Genomic DNA, 20,937 nt, shown 5'->3' on the forward strand with positions numbered 1-20,937 from the left:
GAAGCCTCTAGCGAGGGAACATTCCCACCCACTCCCACCATTTATCTGCTGGGCTTAAACCCTCCCACCTCACGTGGCTCTGTCCTGCGTGCCAGTGTGGTCTAGTGGTTAGAGTGTCGGACTTGGGTTCGAATCCCTGTTCAGCCATGAAGCGCAGCTGGGCGACCTTTGACCAGTCGCTGCCTCTTAGCCTAACCTACCTGGCAGGGTTGGGATAAAATGAGGAGGGAGAGATCCGTGTGTGCCCCCTTGAGCTCCTTGGAGAAAGAGGCGGGAGGTGCATTCTCTAATTAAATGAATGCTGCGTGGCATGCAGTCTTGAACCTTCTTGTTGCAGGCTGCTTTCTTCAATTGACCATTTCAGCTGGGATATTTGGTGCCACTTTTAATGGTTCAGAACATCGGCAGCTGCCGGAGAACCCACAGGTCCATCCGTTACACAGGCTTTATACAGAGGCATCCCCTCTCCTCAGCTTTACACCTCCGTAGAAATTAAGTGATGTTCTCAGAGGCAAAGCAGGTCTCCGTTATCAGAGCTGTCTCAGCAAGGGCAGAAGGTCTACTTTCTATCCGTGTGGCTCAAGGCTGAATTCTTCCCGCGCAAACGTTCTTGGTGCACTCTTAATGCATTCGGAGGAAGCAGATTCTCCTAACAATGTCCTCTCAAACTCTTTTCACATCTCTTCTTCATCTGTAGGGCTCGCAGTGTGTATGCGTCAATACGTTGACCAGTGTCTTAAAAGAAACACGATTTTAAACGGTTTCCCTGGCCTGATTTATCTCCCTTGTCTCCCACTTGTAATAAAGTTTTGCTAAAATGGTATTTTGCAGGATGAACTATGTGTGGACAATATATCAATATATCAATATATATATATCAATATATGTCTCTCTCTCTCTATATATATATGTATATTTTGTTGTAAATATTTATTTATTTATTTATTTATTTATTTATTATTGAATTTATATACCACCTTATACCCGGGGGTCTCAGTGCGGTTCACAGAATAAAATCAAATTATAAAACCACAAAATACATAATAAAAATAAAAACAGCAACCCAATAGCCCCCTCTCCAAATACATTTTGTTGTGTGTTGTTACTTGATGTATTACATTCATCAACCTTTGCAAGGTTGCTGACCAACATCTGTACTACTGAAGACCTTTTTCTTATTCTGTACCTAGATACTATTCTGAAGATAGTTAACAATATGCAAAGAAGAAGAAGAAACATGATCTTTCTCTCTCTCTTTCTCTTGCCCAGATGTGGTGACAGATTTTGACTTCTCTCCCTTTGACGAGCAGCTCTTGGCCACATGTTCGGCCGATGAAGTGGTGAGTGCTCAGTGAAGGGGTCCTCCTTTGGCAGACACCCCCCCAAGACCCTGGGAGGTCGCAGAGCAGATCCTGCCAGGCTCCATCTGTGAGTGGGGGGTGAGAGAGGAAATAGCCCCCAAGACCTTTGCCCCATTGCTGCTGCTTCTGGAGAGGGCTGTGGGCCTGGAGGGGGGCACACAAGTCTGGATTAAGGTGACCTTGGTGCAATTCCCACAGTAGGACCCCTCCCCTTCCCCAGAAAAGGAATGCATGGAGTCAGGTGCCAGTAAAAACATCTCGAGGTGGTATTATTACCGTTTTATTAAATATAAAGTTCCTTGGGACATACGATTGACTGTTAAACCACTCTGGGAATTGTAGCGCCATGATGGGAGCCTCCTAACATTGCCCAGAAACCATAACAAACTAAAGTTCCCAGGATTCAAGCCAGGGGTGGATTTAGGTTTGATGCAGCCCTAAGCTGCTGAAAGTAATGGGGCCCTTTTTATGTCCAGCTGTACTTTGTCAACAACAAATTGCCGCTGTTTTTTGTGTTGAATATATGCTAGATGGTAATTCACAGGAGCCTACACAACACAAAACACTGCTGCTGTATGTAGGTTTTATTTTATTTCTTTTTTATCTTATGTTTTGGAAATGTCCAGGGTTTTTTCCTTTAAATTTTTTTGGGGCCCTCAAGAGAGTGGGGCCCTAAGCTATAGCTTGTTCAGCTTATACGTAAATCTGGCACTGATTCAAGCCATGACTTTTTAGAGGAGTATTAATACCACTTTATAAGTGAAGATGGGGCATTTCTTTTCTCCATCCCTTGACTGGAGGGGTCTGCTTGGCTTTGCTGTGGTTCCCCCACTTTGCTGTCCCCCCACTTGTGGGTCGGGGTTCATCTTCTCCCAGGGTGACGGACGGACCTTTGCTCCCGGCCTCTTTCTCTGCAGGTGAAGGTGTGGCGCCTCCTGGACTCCGGCCAGGACCTCTCGTCTTCCCCCCACATTGCCCTGGGGCCGGAGGGCCGGCCGGTGGACGTTCTCCTCTTCCACCCCACGGCAGACAGCATCCTGGCCAGTGGGGCCCAGAAGGCAGTGAAGGTTTGGGATGTGGGGCATCGGCAGACCCTGGCAGGTGAGCTTTGCGGTGGGGGGGCACTTTCAGGTTGGGGGTGTTATAAGAAAAAACTGCTCCTTTTCTCCTTATGGGGTCCCCAGGAGCCCGTATGGAGTCCTTATGTAGGTTCCCTAATGGTAGGGGAAAATAACAGAGGCCAAGCAGAGAATATTGAGAAGCAAAGCAGCTAGTAAGCCTGATCTTTATTAAACTGTTGCAACAGGGTCCCTACTCACCACATGCAGGAGGGAGGTGGAACCTAGAACAATGGTGCACAAGCTCTTATATAGACTTTTGAAATTGCCCCCCTGTAGCCCAAGACCACCCCCCCCAAAACATCATTCATACATCACAGGAAGAGGTGGTCCCCAGCAGAAATTTGAGTGTGTTGCTTCTCTCCTGTCTGCCAGGATACCTGATAATGCCTTATCTGATTGCCTTTTCAGGGTTGTTAATAATAATAATAATAATAATAATAATAATAATAATAATAATAATTTTTAATTTATACCCCGCCCATCTGGCTGGGTTTCCCCGGCCACTCTGGGCAGCTTCCAACAGAATATTAAAATACCATAATGCATCAAACATTAAAAGCTTCCCTAAACAGGGCTGCCTTCAGATGTCTTCTAAAAATCAGATAGTTGTTTATTTCCTTGACATCTGATGGGAGGGTGTTCCACAGGACGGGCGCCACCACTGAGAAGGCCCTCTGCCTGGTTCTCTGTAGTCTCACTTCTCACAGGGAGGGAACTGCCAGAAGGCCTTTGGAGCTGGACCTCAGTGTCCGGGCTGAACGATGGGGGTGAATACGCTCCTTCAGGTATACTGGGCCGAGACTGTTTAGGGCTTTCAAGGTCGGAAACATACTGGGAGCCAGTGTAGGTCTTCCAAGACCAGTGTTTTGTAGTCTTGGCAGCCGCTCCCAGTCACCAGTCTAGCTGCCACATTCTGCCACATTTATTGCAGTTTCTGGGTCACCTTCAAAGGTAGCCCCATGTAGAGCGCATTGCAGTAGTCCAAGCGGGAGATAACCAGAGCGTGCACCACTCTGGTGAGACAGTCTGCAGGCAGGGAGGGTCTCATCCCACGTACCAGATGGAGCTGGTAGACAGCTGCCCTGGACACCGAATTGACCTGCACCTCCATGGACAGCTGTGAGTCCAAAATGACTCCCAGGCTGCACACTTGGTCCTTTGGGGGCACAATTGCCCATTCAGGACCAGGGAGTTCTCCACACCTGCCCACCTCCATCCCCCCAAAACAGTACTTCTGTCTTGTCAGGATTCAACCGCAATCTGTTAGCCGCCATCCATCCTCGAACCACCTCCAGACACTCACACAGGACCTTCACCGCCCTCACTGGTTCTGATTTGAAAGATACTTAGTTCCTGAATCTCTTGCACATATTGATAACTTTGCTTAGCTTAATAGCTTAATAGATACTCGCCAGACTGTATTTACAGGGAGGTGACCATTGGAAAGCTTTCCCCATTTCCCTCCTCCTTGCAGAGAAATATTTGAGGTCAATTTGGGAGAGTCAAAATGGCTTCAGGATTGCTCTCCAGTACCATTTCAGACATGTGGAGTATATACTTACATATGTGCATTTGCCTTGTACATTTATGAACATTCTATATATATATAAAAGACCTTAGAATTCCTATAACGGGGCTGGGAAGGGCTGGAGGGGAAATGGCCCGAGTTCCCCCCTCTGCCCAGGACGGCTTGTCTCCATCAGCTACTTTGCGCCACCTCAGGCTGTTTGCCCCTGTAGCCCAAGACTGCCCACCCAAGCTGGCAGTGGTGGCTCTCTGGGGTTGCCTCAGGCTGCCTTTCGCACCCGCTCCCACTGGTCTCTTTCAGCTGAAGAGGGGCACTCTGCGCTTCCCAACGAGTCTTCTGCTAAATATTCTGAATTTATTCCGAATATTCTGTCAGGGATTGTGGGGGGTAGGGCTCGATGACCTCTGGAGGTCCCCTCCAACTCTGCTTGGAAGCAGAATAAAGGTAAAGGGAGCTACAGGTGCATCGTGGCAGGCTAGCTGAGCACTGCCCTTTGCTCCCCTGGCAAAAGGGGGTGGTGTGGGGTGTCACAGGGAGCTCTGGGGTGGGTTTAAAAGCCCCTTGTGCCCCCACCCCTTCCCCTCTGTTTCTCTGAGCAAACAGATGTTGGGGGAAGAGGTCAAGGACATGCCTTTCCCAACGGTTGCCTTCCAGCTGTTTGGAACTACAACTCCCATCAGCCTCAGCAAGCCCTGGTTGGGGCTGGTGGGAGTTGTAGTTCCAAAACAGCTGGCAGGCACCAGATTTGCATTTCCAGTGAGATGCTGGGATGAAGGGCAGGCGGTGTTTGTCGCCCCAGGCAAGGAATGTTGTGTGAACAGGAAACAGGAACCGCAAGGAGCCCTGTTGCCTAGCAACCGGCCACAAGGTCTGCAAGCTCCAAGTTGAGGCAGCCTCCACTCTGGGATGGAATTACTGTTCCCGAGTAGCAATTCCTCCTTCTCAGCACAATGCAAAGCCTTGTCCTCCTCTCCTTGCAGCCCTGGGAGCCAGATGATTTCCTTCAGGGCAGAAAAGGATCCCACAGGAGGAGATGGCCTCTGACCGGATAATAATAATAATAATAATAATAATAATAATAATAATATAATTTAATTTATTTATACCCCGCCCACCATCTGGCTGAGTTTCCCCAGCCACTCTGGGCGGCTCCCAATCAAGTGTTAAAAACAATACAGCACTAAATATTAAAAACTTCCCTAAACAGGGCTGCCTTCAGATGTCTTTTAAAGTTAAGAGAGCTGCTTATTTCCTTCACATCTGAAGGGAGGGCGTTCCACAGGGCAGGCGCCACCACCGAGAAGGCCTTCTGTCTGACTAACTGAAACATGCTAATAATAATAATAATAATAATAATAATAATAATAATAATTTTTATTAAAACAATTCTTTATTGCAAAACAATTTACATACAATATAACATAAACAGAACAACAAAAACACATAAACAAACATAAACACTAACTAACAACATATCATTCACTTCCAATTCACTTTTTACACCTTATTAATCTATATGCACTTAATTATTATTATTATTATTATTATTATTATTTCCGTTACTTATCAAAAGAAATTTTACTTTTATAGTTTCCTTATACTTCAAGATTCAGTCTAAAGCAGTCAGGAGATTTGCGTTATCATAATACTTTCGAAGGTATTCTTTAAATATTATCCAAGTCTTTGTTGACTTTCTGGTTGAAGTTTTCTCTTATTCTCCCAGTCATTTTTGCGAGTTCGACATATTCTATCATCTTCGCTTGCCAGTCAGTTTTTGTGGGGATTAAGACGCCTTTCCAGTTTTTTGCTACCAAAATCCTAGCTGCCGTGGTTGCGTACATAAAAAGGGTTCTGGGGGTATTTTATATTTCAGTGGACAGAACCTAACAGAAAATCTTCAGGTTTTTTTAATAAATGAGAATTTAAAGATCAATAATACTGTGTAATAATAATTTTATTATTTATACTCTGCGCATCTGGCTGGGTTTCCCCAGCCACTCTGGGCTGTTCCCAACAGAATATTAAAAACACGATAAAATATTGAACACCAAAAACTTCCCTAAACAGGGCTGCCTCCCCTTTCCTTGCACCACCCATCGACTTTCTGCTCTAAATTGTGCATGCACTTTTGTCCAATCAATGTGCAGCTCAAATCGTCATGATGCCATCTGGCTGCTTGGTCGTTTATTGATTTGTCTTGTTATTTTGTGGCTGTTTTACATTGTTCCGTTCCATTGGTTTGAATGGTTTTATATTCTTCCATTTCTGCCCCCAAAGGTGACCAGAGCGTCTCATGAGTTAGTTGAGGTTCTTGCATTGCAGAGAGTTTGACTAGTTAACCCTCAAGGTCCCTTCCAACTCTATGATTCCATGATTCATATAACCACAAAACCAATTTTTTTGTGGGGGGGGGGGAGGCAAAACTGCAGAGCCCTCTCAACTTCCATTCCTTCCCCCATGCTCCCTGGCTAAGATTTTGCCTGTTGCTGGAAGGAGGCGGCCGTTGAACCTTCCTTGGGAGGGAGTTTCATGACACGAGGGAAGGAAGCCACCAGCGAAAAGGCCCTGCTTCTGCTCTTGGACAGGGGGTGGGAGCAAAGCAGCAAAGCACATCCGTCCAGCAACAAACACCTGCTTGGGAACTCAGGGCCACTGGCTTCAGAAAAGTGGCTTGGGAATCTGACAGATCTTCTCTCTTCTTGGGGATTCTGCCGCTCAGTTGTTCAGATGCTCCTCTGTGCTCCTTAAACTTTTCGTTTTACTCGATTGGTTTGATCGGATGCCTCTGTTCTCCAGTGAGCTGCCCCCAGAGTGGCTTACAGCAAACATTCAAGCCATCGAAATACAGAGCGTTGGAATTACAAATATACTAAGATACAGAGCACGCCAGTATAAATTTTTAAAAATGACAAAAATCAACAATTCGGCAAACACATTGGGGGGGGGGGACTCCTCAATATTATGAAAAATAATCCAGGCTGAAGTACATGGATATATAGCAAAACAAGAGTGAGCTGGCAATGAACTTTCTGGCCCTGGTCTTGCTGTCCTCTGAATTCTGGTGCTGGAGGAGACTCTTGAGAGTCCCATGGACTGCAAGAAGATCAAACCTAATCCATTCTGAAGGAAATCAGCCCTGAGTGCTCACTGGAAGGACAGATCCTGAAGCTGAGGCTCCAAGACTTTGGCACCTCATGAGAAGAGAAGACTCCCTGGAAAAGACCCTGATGTTGGGAAAGATGGAGGGCGCAAGGAGAAGGGGACGACAGAGGACGAGATGGTGGGACAGTGTTCTCGAAGCTACCAGCATGAGTTTGACCAAACTGTGGGAGGCAGTGGAAGACAGGATGGCCTGGTGTGCTCTGCTCCAGGGGGTCACGAAGAGGCGGACGCGACCAAATGACTAAACAATAACAACAAGGGTTGGCTGAAATACAGTTCAGAGGCGAGAGGCTGATGGCATGCATTACAGCAGGCTCCCACATCCGTACCTAAGCCTTCGTGGCTTAGGGCCCTCGTATTTACGGGACCACCTCTCCTGGTCTGCCCCACAGAGGACCTTAAGGTCCATGAATAAGCATAGTTTAGAGGTCCCGGGCCCTAAGGAAGTCAGAGTATCCTCCACCAGGGCCAGGGCCTTCTCAGTGGTGGCTCCGACCTGGTGGAATGCTCTGTCCCAGGAGACCAGGGCCCTGCAGGATTTAGCTTCCTTCTGCAGTGCCTGTAAGACAGAACTATTCCGCCTGGCTTTCAATTTCAACTTAGCCTGATCTTTTATTCCCCTTCCTTCCCTCCTCCTCCCCTTTTTATGAAGATTACCCGCTTTGGCATCCCACAGCTAATTCTCCCCTGGTCTCCTCGCTGGCCCAAATAGGACTAACTTAGCCAGCTAGCCCTGGTGATCATCTAATGTTTATTGGATGGATTTCCCCCCTAAACTGATTTTTGAATTCTGAATTTATTGTTAAGTTTTATACTGTATTTTATGCTGTTTTTTTGTAGCATCAATTAAGTGTTTTAACTTTGTTGTTAGCCACCCTGAGCCTGGTTTTCTGAACCGGAAAGGGCGGGGTATAAATAAAAAATTGTTATTATTCATTATTACTCCAGAGGAGGCTGGCAGCAGCAAAAGGCAGATGTCGGGGAGGGCAGTGATGTCCTGTGTCTTCCTCAGCCTCCTGGAAGCATCATCTGCAGGTGCAGGTCATATTGCACTTTGCTGCCCCGTTATTCTGCCCGCTCTCAGGCCGGGCGATCAGGTTGCTCCATGAGTGGCGCCTGCCAGGAACTTTATCTCATCTCTTATCTTTCCCTGCAGAGCTGGAGCCTCACGATGACCAGGTCCAGAGTTTGGCTTGGAAACCCGATGGCTGTCTGCTGGGCACATCCTGCAAGGTACATAGTAGACCAGGTGCTGGGGCTTAAGGGGCCGGTGTGTATGTGAAGCTGCCCTTCAGGTCAGCGGGTGGCGGTCAAGTGATCCTCCTCGGGCTCCAGCCTCTGCGCTGTGACCCACTTTGCTACTGCTGTGATGCCAGGCGTGCTATTGCTGCTTCTGTGGCCAGAAGGAGCAGCTGGAAGAAATACCGTATTTTTCGCTCTATAGGATGCACTTTTCCCCCTCCAAAAATTAAGGGGAAATGTCTGTGCATCCTATGGAGCGAATGCAGGCTCCTTGGCTTCAGCGATAGCAATGCGAAGCCTCCGAAGCGCAGAGGGAGTGCTCCCTCCGCACTCTGGAGGCTTCGCGTTGCTTTTGCTGAAGCCTGGAGAGCGAGAGGGGTCAGTGCGCACCGACCCCTCTTGTTCTCCAGGCTTCAGAGATAGCTGTCTGAAGCCTTCGGAGTGCAGCGGGAACTCGCGCTGCGCTCCGAAGACTTCGGGTTCCTTTTGCTGAAGCCGGGAGAGCAAGACTCTCCTAGCTTCAGCAGAGAGGGAGAGCTGCACAGTGCCCCTTCAGCCAAGCAGGAGGAGAAATGGAAGGGGCTCCGTTTCTCCTGCCACTTCGCTGAAGGGGCGCTGAGCAGAGAGGGGGAGATATTTTTTTTTTCTCTTTCCCCCCTCCTATGGTCCGGTGCGTCCTACAGAGCGAAAAATACGGTAAGTGGAGCCAGCAAAAGGGACTCCGCTGCTTCCACAGATCTCTGTGCTGTTCTGCGCCCTCTTTGCTCCTGCCCTATAGAGTGTGGCACAGTGGGAGATCCCACTCAGCCATGCAGCGCCCTGGGTGACTCTGGGCCAAGTCACCATCTCGCAGCCGAGCCAGCCTCGCAGGGCTGTTGTGAGGTTGACCTGGGGAGGGCGAGGAGGAGCACATGCACCGCCTTGAGGAAAAGGTTGGCTATAAATTTAGTAAATAAATAAGCAGTATCATGCCACTTTAGGCAACCACGGCTCCCCCTCCCCAAGAATCCTGGGAATTGCAGTTTTTTAAAGGATGTGACAGTTGTTAGGAAACTCCTGTTTCCCTCACAAAGCTACAATTCCCAGAGTTCCCTGGGAAGAGGAATTGGTTGTTAAACCAGTCTGAGAATCGTAGCTCTGCGAGGGGAACAGGGATCTCAGCACCCTTAAGAGACTACAGTTCCCAGGATTCTTTGGGGGAAGCCAGAACTGTTTAAGGTGATACCGCTTTAAATGGCCTACACCACAAGTGACCACTGGGTGGCGCAACACGCGCACATAATGCGCCTCCCAAGGACTCATGCTTGGTGCAAAAAGGCACATTGAAAAGCCTGTGGCTGCAATCTGGCCGCTGGCTTCACTCAGCTTGGAAACACAAGGAGAGCACCTCCTCAAATGTCTTTATTTCATAAAATCTATGTGGCGCTTGATTGTGAAACAAAACAAAACAAACAAACAAACCCAAAGCGGTTTGCAAAGAGATGAAACGGTGAAATCGAGAAACATCCGCAGCCGTACTTTAGAACATACGAAAAGTTAAAAACATACGAATAGTTAAAAAGACGAAAGCGGATTAAAATTCGCCTCAACTTCCTGAGCATCCAGCATTGCAGGGGCGGGGGGGGGGGCAGGCTGTTCTGTGATCCGGGTCGGCTTGCAGACCCTCCTGTTTTTAGCAGGCACCGAAAAGCGTACAGTGAAGGCCTGGGCTTGGTATCAATAGGGAGGGAGTTCCAAAGTGTAGGTGCTGCCACATGGAACGACTCAGTTCTTACAAAGGTGGCACCTGTAGTAGACCCATGCCCATTCCACCACCTGGAGGGGGCGCATGTGGAGTAAGGGAATATTGTAGATAAACTGGTCCCAAGTTGTTAAAGGCTTTATCTACTAATAGTAACATGCACGAACCACTGCGGCAAGCATTGTGGTATCTGCTAGCATAGAAACCATTGCCTAGGAAGCTCTGCAACCTTTTCCAGGTGTGTTTAAGAATGCCTAACCAGAATCAGTCTTGCAGATGAGCAAAGGGACCATGTGTAGTTTCACTTAAGGTTCTGGTTTTTCTGGCGTTTTGGGGGTTTTTGCCTCTGTAGACCGGCAAGCATCGAGGGCTGGGCACTGAAGCAAACCAGAATTAAGCCAGAGAATGCGTTTCAGAGCATTCATGCAAGCAGAGATTCCTAAGTCAGCTTCAGACCATGGTTTCACATTCTGGTCTGCTGGTCGTCAGCTGACCAGAGTTGATTAGGGTTGCCGTATTCCGGACACCGGCAAAATTGGTGAGTTTTTTTAAGGAAACCACCAAAATTGGTATGCTTTTTTTTTTTGGAAACAAACCCAAATTGTTCAGCTTTTGGGGGGAAACCTAACCCCAAAATAGTGATTTTAAGCTTTTTGAGCTGTTTCTGCTGCTTTTTCCATCGCATTGCCATACATCCAGGTTTTCCCTGACATTTTGCCGATTCAGCAAAATCCCCCCATGCCATTTTTGCACCCCAAAACCAGGCCATGTCAGGAATTTTCCTGACGTATGGCAAGCCTATAGCTGATGGCCGTTGTGTGTTTGGACAAACAAACCAGAGTTTGTTGAGCTTAACAAACCATGGTTTAGCAAAGTGTGCGAACCAGGCTACTGTTGATTATACTTTTTATTTATGCTTCGGCTGGTACCCCCTCTACCAGGTCGGGGTGCCAGGAGGCCACTGGATCATGGCTAAGTTCTGCCTTCCTCTCCATCCTCTCTTGCAAGGATACTGTGGACGCTTAAGCATCATAGTTCTACATATAGCACCTGACTAAATTGAGAATGGGCTGCTGCGTTTGTGGCAAACACAGAGTCCCTCATGACCTCCCTTTCTTCTCTGTCCTCAGGATAAAAAGCTGCGGATCTTTGACCCACGTGCCAAACCTACGGCTTGCCAGGTATTTGGGCCTCTTTGGTTTGGGGGCAGGATGGGGTTGGAGAGAGGGCACTGCCAGGGCTGGGTTTTGCAGAGACACCCTGTCTAAAGCTGGTTGCTCTTCCTCCAGAGCAACTTCCTTGGGTTCCAGGACCCCAGGATTCCTGCCCCTCTTAACAGCTCACAGCGTCAACTTGAGAAAATGCCAGGCGGCTGGTCTGTTATCTGGCGTTGGGCTAGTGAGAGCCACAGTGGCGGTGTGGCTAGCCCAGCCTTTGCCAACCAGGTGCCCTCCAGATATTTTGGACCCCAGCTCCATCGGCATTGTATCATGTGTGGAGGCACCCACACTGAGCCCTCAAATGCCCCTTATTGCTTTGACAAAGCTCTGGGAGGGAAGTCCTTGATACAGCGCAGAGTTGAACTGTGGAACTCACCCCGGCAGGAGGCAAGGATGTCCACCAACTTGGCTTTAAAAAATCACTACACAAATTCATGGACCCTCTCTTTCCATTGGAGGGGCCCTAATTTCACAGGCGTGGGACCGCCCAAAGGGCAGACAGCAAGGCTGGTGCCAGGCCAGCCAGGGGAAGGGCTGGTGTTCCCTGTGGCTGCCAGCCTGGGCCAGTTCCTCAGAGTCAAGTGGCAAAACACTTCCTCTCCTGCACCATGTCAGCCTCCAGTTGGAGGGCCAGAGTTCATGTCTGGATGCCCACGTCAAAAACAAAACACATTTTTTAATTTATTTTAGTTCATATAATTTGGGGACTTCCCTGGCTTTTTTCTGGCCCATGTAGGACCAGTCTGGATAGTTAGCCTTGGTGAAGACTTGATGTTTTCATCCCTCAAAAAGTTTTTTATTTGAGTTTCCATTGAAATGAGGATGTATTTTAATGTTTTAATGTTGTATTTTAATCTCATTTTTAAGTTGTATTTCAATCAATTTGTTTTTATATCGGGTGTTAGCCACCCTGAGCCCGGTCTTGGCTGGGGAGGGAGGGGTATAAATAAAATTTATTATTATTATTATTATTATTATTATTATTATTATTATTATGTAGGAAAGCAGCGTCTTAGCAAGAGGGGCTTGGCCTGTGCGCTACCTGCTGTTCTTCTGCATTCAGCAAACTTTTCCTTTCAAAACAATCTGCTGCCCTTTGCAGTTCTTGGTCATCCTGGAAAGGGGCTGTCTTGGTGCAGACTTTGTCCCCTGCCTGATTTTCCCGTGCGTCTCAACCAGTCCTCCTGGCTTGCCTTGCGCTGGCGGCTGCTGCTGGTGTTTTGCTTCTGTGCCCCCTTCTCCTCTGACCGTGCCAACCCCCCACCCGCACCTTGGGGGGCTGCCCCCAGAGCAAGCCATGTCTGCTCCGCTCTGCATCTCTCTTACCTGGCGTGGCTCCTGGGAAGATGGAGGAGGAGGAAGAGGAAGAGGAAGAGCTCCCCTTTGCCCACCCCTTCCCCTCTGCGTGAGAGCCAGCTGTGCGCACCTCTCATGCTCCAGATCCAGCTGTGGGATTGTTTGGGGGGGGCGGGAGGCTCAGGGGGGGGCGTTCATTCTCCCTCTCCCAACCCCCCACTTCCCTCCCGCAGAGGTCACCTCGGGGGTGCCTGGCTCCCACCCTCGGCAGCCAAGTGTCCTCCTTCCCGCTTGGGGGACGTCCTCAGCCTTCCCTCTTCCCAAGAAGGCCGTGGGAAGCTGAGGAAGGGAGCTGGCCTAGGTTTCGGGAAGGCCTATTTATAGCAGCCTGCGGCCGGCGCTCTCAGGCTCCTGCTCCCCAGCGGAGCAGGGGGGGGGCGGCCTCAGGGCTTCCGCTTCTCTTCTCACCCTCCCCACCCCCTCCGAATTGCTGCTCCTCCGTCCCAAAATGAGGAAGCCACGGGGAGGCTGAGCAGGGAGAAAGATGGGGGCCCAAGGCAGAGGGTCGCTGCAGGAGCTCCGGCTCCCCGTTCCTTGGCCCCCTGCGGGGGACAGTGTCAGGGTGCCCCAACAGCAATGCTTGTGCAGCTGCTTGTGCAGCAAGGATTGGGGGCCTTGTGTTGCATCCCTGCTGGGATGGCCCCACTCTGTAGAAACGGGCTGTTGTGGAAGTGGCACCTGTGGGGCTGCAGAGCCCACTATTGACTTGGGGGGGTAGCCAGTCCTGGAAGAGCCACAGAGAGCAGCAGGGGCCCAGCCTCTGTTTCTGGGGCCCTCGGGAGCCCAGTGGGGCCCCTGGCCCAGCTGTGGAAGGAGAGAAACTGACCCCTGTTCCTCTGCCCTGTGAGTCTTGCACTTGGCCATCTGGGCTGCCCACGGGGTTCAAGAGTCTGTGTTGTGTGTTTGTGTGTGAGAGAGAAAAAGAGAGCGAGAGAGAGAGAGAGAGAAAGAGAAAGAAGGTGACGCACACTCTGAGTTGTTACTTGTGGAGGTGGAGGAATCTGTGTCTGGAAAGAGGCGGAGGAAGTGAGCAAAAGTCTGGGAAGGAGATTCTGGCACAACGTCTTGCTTATAGGGCAGCTTTTGAAGTTCTCCGGGAGGCTGTGACCCAGAGCTGCAGGCTGCGGCTTTGGTGTGTTTGTGTGTGTAAGGCAATTGTTTCCCCCTCTTGCCAGTGCTGATGTGGCTGAATGCTCCCTCCCTAGACTTTGCCGCCTCGCTTTCTGCAGCTGCCTTTGAACGGCTGCACCCTCTTCCTTCTCTTCCAGCTCTCGGGCAGTTTCCTTGGAAATCTGAAGGGGGCTGGGGGGGGGCGTTATTTGGCCTCAGGCGCCAGGGCTTCCGGCTGCTGAGATGTGTGAACTGGGCTTTGCAGGGATTTCGCTCTGCCTGGTGCAACCCAGACATTTGCTGAACCATTACTCCCAGTAACCCTATCAACTCGCAACTGTTACGGAAATTACGGTGGGGTGGGGGCACATCTTTAAAGTTGTTAAATGTTACAAATATTATGCATAAATGTATCCTTTCGACTTGACAGCTCAGGGAAGTTTCCTAGCTTTAACAATCATATAAATTCCGTAACACCATGTTGAGGGGAGCTGGCCAGATGGAGCCCCACAACATCTGCATCTGCAGCTCTTGTGCCAAGGCCAGTTCCACTCTGGTCTGGATACCACTCTGGCACCTAGAAGGGCCTGAACATGCAGCATGTGCCAACCCCCCGGTCTTGGTTTCCCGCATGCTCAGCGTTCTTGCTGGGCTATGGTCTCCTGGGCCTGCAAAGAAATGAGTTGGGGGCCCAAGCAGACCCAGAGGTCTCCCTTGTGTGACCCTCCGTGGGCAGAAACTTTTCTTTTGGATAGGGTTGTTGTTCTTTTCAATCACATGATCAGGAGACCGAACGGTCACCCCGACTCTACTCATTCCAGCCCAATGGCACCATTCTTTAAATTACAATACAGTGGAACCTCGGTTTTCGAGCGTCTCGGAAGCCGAACGATTCGGAACCCGAACGCCGAAAACCCAGAAGTGAATGCTTCCGTTTTTGAATGTGCCTCGGAAGTTGAACGGCTTCTGAGGTGCGTTTCTCCATTTTCTCCATTGAAATTGCTGACCGCCCATTGTGCCTTGGTTGTTGAACGTTTCGGAAGTCGAACTGTCTTCTAGCGTAATCTGTTCATCACAATTACTTTTCAAATAATCCGTAAATTTATTCCAGTCTTCTGAGAATCTCTGGTCCCGCAGGTTTTGAATTCTTCCTGTTAGTTTATCTAATTCTGCATAGTCCATCATTTTCATCCTCCATTCTTCTTTAATCAGTAATTCTTTTTTGTGCCATGTATCAGCTGCTGTTTTATGGTGTCTGAGTCTCTTGGGAGAAGCCTTTTTTAATGTCTGTGCTGATCTCTGACTCGAAGTCTCGCTGCAGAACCGATGAATGAAAAGTGGCCAAACCTGCCCAAAGGAAGGCGCCTCTTCTGCCCCACACCCCCACCCCACAGAATAAATTCTGCCCTCTGGACTGGAGTGCATTTATTGCAGCAGGACTGCAAAAAAAAACATGCCCTCTGAGGCCAAGGGCTAATTTGGGGGGGGGTGTCTTTCCCTCCAACCTGAACATGGGGCTGGGAGCAGTGGGACGTGAGACTCTGGAGCTGGGGGTGGGGTGGGGTGTCCCCCTTGCTCCTGAGGTCATTTACAGCAGTTAAAGGTAGATGTAAAGGGACCCCTGACCATTAGGTCCAGTTGTGACCAACTCTGGGGTTGCGGCGCTCATCTCGCTTTACTGGCCAAGGGAGCTGGCGTACAGCTTCTGGGTCATGTGGCCAGCATGACTAAGCTGCTTCTGGCGAACCAGAGCAGCGCATGGAAACGCCGTTTACCTTCCCACCAGAGTGGTACCTATTTATCTACTTGCACCTTGATGTGCTTTCGAACTGCTAGGTTGGCAGGAGCAGGGACCGAGCAACGGGAGCTCACCCCGTCACGGGGATTCAAACCACCAACCTTTTGATCAGCAAGCCCAAGAGGCACAGTGGTTTAACCCACAGCACCATAAAACTACAAAGAACAAAACCAGCAACATGACCAACACTTTGGAGGTTTTTAAACACAGGTTGTCAGGGATTCCTGCATAGCAGCGGTTTGGACTTGGGGTTCCCTTCCAACCTTGTGATTCTGAGATTGGATTCCATGATGTTTTCACCCTTTGGGGTCTCTTTGCCCCACTTTCCGCCCTTAACTTAGCCGCAGCGGTTCTCCACCGGTGGGCCCCAGATGTTGTTGGACTACAACTCCCATCATCCCTGAGCTCTGGCCTTGCTAGCCAGGGGTGATGGGAGTTGTAGTTCAACAACATCTGGGGACCCACAGGTTGAGAAAGGCTGGCTTAGAGGCACCCTGCGTCATCCTCTCTCAGCTGTTCTCCTGTTTTTAAGCCCGGGGGGCTTCTCTCGTTCGTTTCTTCTCTGCGCATGCTCCCATCGCTCAGACACAGGCCCAAGGGACCCGTGCCAAACCCGCAGCTGAGAGGGAGACAGTGGGTGGGAGTCAGTTTTCCAGGTGAGGCACCTGCGAAATGGGCGGCTTCTTCTCCCAGCCCGGCTCTTGATGCCCTTTCGCCCTCCTTCCTTTCAGAGCGTCCTGGCGCACGCGAACGGCAAGGACTCACGGCTGATCTGGGTGGACGCCGAAGGCTGCCTCCTCTCCGTCGGATTCAACCAGGTACGGTACCTGCCTCCATCCCCTTGATAACAGAGCCAAAGAGTTGGAAGGGGTCCCGGGGTCATCTAGTCCAACCCCTTGCAGTGAAGGAATCTTTGGTCCAAGGTGGGACTCAAACCCACGACTCTGAGATTTCGGTGTGTCTCGGGGCGCCTTTGAGCCTCCTTAATTGATCGGCAATGCATTGGCAACCCAACATAATTGATATTTTAATGTATTTTTAATCTTCCTTGGAAGCTGCCCAGAGTGGCTGGGGAAACAAATAATAAATTATTATTATTATTATTATTATTATTATTATTATTATTATTATTACACAGAACATAGCTCTTTTGATATTTTGATTTTTGATCGAAAGCATTTAACGACTGATTTCCTCCCCACCCGCCCAATATTTTTCATAGCTAATTTCCCTTTATTTTTCCATGGGTAATTTTCAGCTTTGTGTTTCTGGGTATAAATAATATATTATTATTATTATTATTATTATTATTATTATTATTATTATTATTAGAGTCTCCTGCTCTACCAACTGAGCTCTCCCACCTTTAGGAAATCACAAAGAGGAAAATTAGTGCTGGCCAATGAGCTAAAGTAGGAGCAAAGACTTTTTGGGCTTGAAGCAGACAGGAACTGAGATGTGTGCTCTGTCTGGCGGTTCTGGCGCAGAGCTGACACACAGAGCCTGAGGACTAGCGTCTTGGTCAGCACAGCCAACTGAAATGAAGCCAAAGGCCAATCTCCCCAAACTTGGTACCCTCCAGATGTTTCAGTCTACAGGGCGGTGCTGGCTGGGCATTGTGGGCCAGAACATCTGGAGGAAACCAAGCCCTGGGTGGAGGAGCTGCCTCTTTCTTGTTAGCTTTCATAGAATTGGAAAGGGTCCCGAGGGTCATCCAGCCTGACCCCTGCAACGCAGGAATCGCAACTTAGCAAGGAGCCAAGTGGGGAGTTTTTGGTTGCCAGAGACCATCATCCTGCCTGTTTTCCAGGTGCGGGAGCGCGAAGTCAGGCTTTGGGACACACGGAGGTTCGACAACTCTCTGGCCTCCATCACCCTAGATGCATCTCCCAGGTAAGACCAGTGAGGCGGAGGGGGCAGGCGGGGGGCTGGGAATGGGCGTGGCCTTTGGGGTGCTGTTCGGCTGGAGTTGCCACTGTGGGGGTGAGGGGGTTGTTGTTTAGCCTTGGAGGCAGAACATGAGTGCGCTTAACCCAGTGCTGACCCTAAGTGTCACTATGACCCCCCAGGGAGGAAATGGGGTGACTTGTGGATGACAAGAGGCAAAGGATTGGGTGGGGCACACTGGCAGCGCAAATACTGTATTTTTCGCTCTATAAGACGCACCCGACCATAAGACGCACCTAGTTTTAGAGGAGGAGAACAAGAAAAAAATGTTCTCTCCCTCTCTGTGCAGCGCCCTTTCGGCGAAGCGGCAGGAGAAGCGGAGCCACTTCCATTTCAACCCCTCTTGCTCTCCTGGCTTCAGCGAAAGCTGCGTAGCCTGCATTCGCTCCATAAGACGCACATTTCCCCTTACTTTTTAGGAGGGGAAAAGTTCATCTTATAGAGCGGAAAATACGGTAAATGCTCACCAGATTTCCAATAGCTGGTGCCCCTCAATCACGTCCACCCATTTTGTTGAACTCATCAAACTAAATTGTCTCAACTGGATTCGGAATAAACGTGCAATCGGCTGTTACCATTCTGAATTTGATTGTGCTGCTGTCTTCCTTTGTGGATTGTGCAAACCGCCGTTCTGAATAAGGCTTTTTATGGGACAGAGGAGCCAAGGGGGCGGTGGCCCAAAAGAATTTGGGAACCTCTGGCTTTAACCCGTCGGAGCTTTCTAGGCTTTGAACGCAACAACCCACGGGACTCTCTTTGAGGTTGCTTTGTCCCTGCATGTTGGGCGAATGCATTTGTTGGCTGCCTGAAATACCTGAAATACTGAAATGCATGAGGCTGGCCGCTCCAGAGAAGGGCCTTTCCAGAGTTGGCCCCCCCAGGGATGTCTGCATATCACCTGTGTGATGACCTCTTTTAGGTGCCGGATGAAGGCATTTTTCGTCAGAATTTCCCCCCACTGCTTTTTGCGTTTGTTGTACTGACGTCCTCCTCTGCTTGTGGGTTTTATTCTGTGCAGGAGTTTAGTTTCCTAGAGTATTTTATGGCTTTCGATCTTTTACTTGCGAACCACCCACAGGACTTTTGCCATTAGGTGGTGTATAAATATTGGGAAAGAACGAACAAACAAACGAACGAATGAATGAATGAGTGCTGTCTGCGCACGATGCCCGGCAGGAAGTCAGTAGGTGGGGTGTCTCCCCCTCCCCACTTTGAATAACGCTCCGGCCTTCTGTGATCTTTCCACGCGTCTCTGGGGTGGCTGGTCGCCTGCGGAGGGTCAGAATCGCCTCCGGCCTCATTTCTGCCACTCTCTCTGGGCAGATGAGTCAGTCCATGTGGACTTGCAGCTTCTTGGGGGTGCTGCAGGAGGCCTCCTTTGGCGAGAGAGGCAGAGAGAGCCCCCCCTCCGCACAGACCCCCCCTTCCTGGCTGCAGCAGGGCCTGCGAGGCTCCTGCCAAGGTGGGCGGCTGCTGTTCCTTTCTTCCTCCTCGCCAGCAGCCCTGAGCGAGGGAGTAAATTGATTCCAGGCGGCTGGCTTGTTTTGGCTGGGGGACTCTATCTCCATCGCCGCCGCTGAGGGAGGAATGTGGTTGGCGGCTGCTGTGAGCCTCTCTTATCGGCCTGCCTTGCTGCGTCGGGGTTAGAAGGTGACCCCCACGTACCATTGGGACCCAGTCTGATAAGGAGGGGAGTGGGAGAGGATCTGAGGGACTTGGGGGGGGCGAGGGGAGCGACGAGGAGCCCTGTTGCTCCTGCGCTGCTTTCCGCCTCCTCTGCGCAAGGGGGGCTTTTCCTGAGCAGGCAACACGATCCAGCAGGCGTATTGTTCCGTGTCCAGATTCCATTCCTTCAAGCTCTTGGAAACGAGATGAGTCGCTCAGAGGGCTTTGGGCTGCTTGGTTGGACTTGTGATATGCAAAATATGGATCAACACACACACACACACACACACACACACACACACACACACTTTCTGTTGGAATGGGAAAGTGAGCCCCTAAGGGGGGGGAACCATTTTGCCCCGTTTCTGGGCAACCACAGACCCTGGATTAGCTGCTGCTACTGTTCCTGCAGTCAAGGGGGTAGGAAGGGCAGTGTGTGTGGGGGGGGGTTGCCCCAGGTGTCACCCTCAAGGGGGTGACAAAATGGCACACCGCGGGGGGCGGCACTTACCCCGGGTCCTGGCCTGCAGCGTGCCTGAGTCTCCACGCCCATCGTTCTGCCCGGACGCTGAGGTCCAGCTCTGAGTGTCTTCTGGTGGTTCCCTCCCTATGAGAAGCCAAGTTACAGGGAACCAGGCAGAGGGCCTTCTCGGTAGTGGCACCGCCCTGTGGAACGCCCTCCCACCAGATGTCAAGGCAATAAACAACTACCTAACAGTTAGAAGACATCTGAAGGCAGCCCTGTTCAGGGAAGTTTTTAATGTGTGACACTTTAATTTATTTTTAATTTTTGTTGGAAGCTGCCCAGAGTGGCTGGGGAAACCCAGCCAGATGGGCGGGGTACAAATAATAAATTGTTGTTGTTGTTAGTCTCTCCTGAGAGTGATGTGGTGGATCAGGGCCCAGCGCTGCCCAAAATGGCAGCGTGGGGCTTGCGTCCGCCAGGCGGACTACGTGGGCCGTTCGCTGCGCTGCCCCCCTGGGTGGCTCGCCCCAACCCCGCCTCCCCGGGTGCCAGAGCAGCTAGCAGCCTGCCTGCAGTGCTGGAAGGTGGGCTGAGCTCTGCTGTCTCCCCGGGCAAATTACTGGGGTGCCCCTTCCCTCCCAACCTGGAGCTCCTTGTGCGCAGGAAGCGCCTCCTTTGCCCTCCTCCTGCTGTACGGGGGGGGGGGGGCGGCGGAAGAAAAGAAAGTAAGAGGTGACATGATGGAATGTTGTGAAATTATTCGTGACATGGAGAAAGTAGATGGAGAACGATTTTTCTCCTAACTCTGGAAGTCGTGGATATTTGAAGAAGCTGAATGTGGGAAGATTCAGGGCAGGCGAAGGGAAGTCCTTCTTTTTAACACAGGGCAGGGTTAAACTGTGGAACTCAAACATGCCCCCCAGGAGGCAAGGAGGTCCACCAACTTGGATGGTTTTAGAACAGGCACAAGGCAAACTTGGCCCTCTAGCTGTTTTGGGACTACAACTCCCATCATCCCTAGCTAACAGGGCCATTGGTCAGGGATGATGGGAGTTGTAGTCCCAAAACATCTGGAGGGCCGAGTTTGCCTGTGCCTGTTGTAGAAGATGATTAGACCAATTCATGGAGGAGGAGGAGGCAGCTATTGATGGCTCGGCTCGGCTTCCAACAGTCAGAGTCAGCATTGCTTCTGAATCCCAGTTTCTGGAAACTGCAGGAGT

The 20,937-nt window shown here is 50.3% G+C and overlaps 1 protein-coding gene across 2 annotated transcripts in view; it reads left to right on the top strand.

Moving 5' to 3' along the window:
• LOC310749119 (coronin-7-like) overlaps positions 1-20,937 on the top strand; it is a 102,807-nt gene that overhangs the window by 15,279 nt on the left and 66,591 nt on the right. For both annotated transcript variants that reach the window (XM_083585603.1, XM_083585602.1), the window contains 6 exons: positions 1,270-1,340; positions 2,279-2,462; positions 8,329-8,405; positions 11,286-11,336; positions 16,371-16,457; positions 17,450-17,532. In XM_083585603.1, the coding sequence (XP_083441729.1) occupies positions 1,270-1,340; positions 2,279-2,462; positions 8,329-8,405; positions 11,286-11,336; positions 16,371-16,457; positions 17,450-17,532 (553 nt within the window). The remainder of the gene's footprint in view (positions 1-1,269; positions 1,341-2,278; positions 2,463-8,328; positions 8,406-11,285; positions 11,337-16,370; positions 16,458-17,449; positions 17,533-20,937) is intronic.

The sequence above is a fragment of the Podarcis filfolensis genome (genome assembly GCF_964270895.1).
Source record: "Podarcis filfolensis genome assembly, chromosome: 14".
In the NCBI taxonomy this organism is placed as follows: domain Eukaryota; kingdom Metazoa; phylum Chordata; class Lepidosauria; order Squamata; family Lacertidae; genus Podarcis; species Podarcis filfolensis.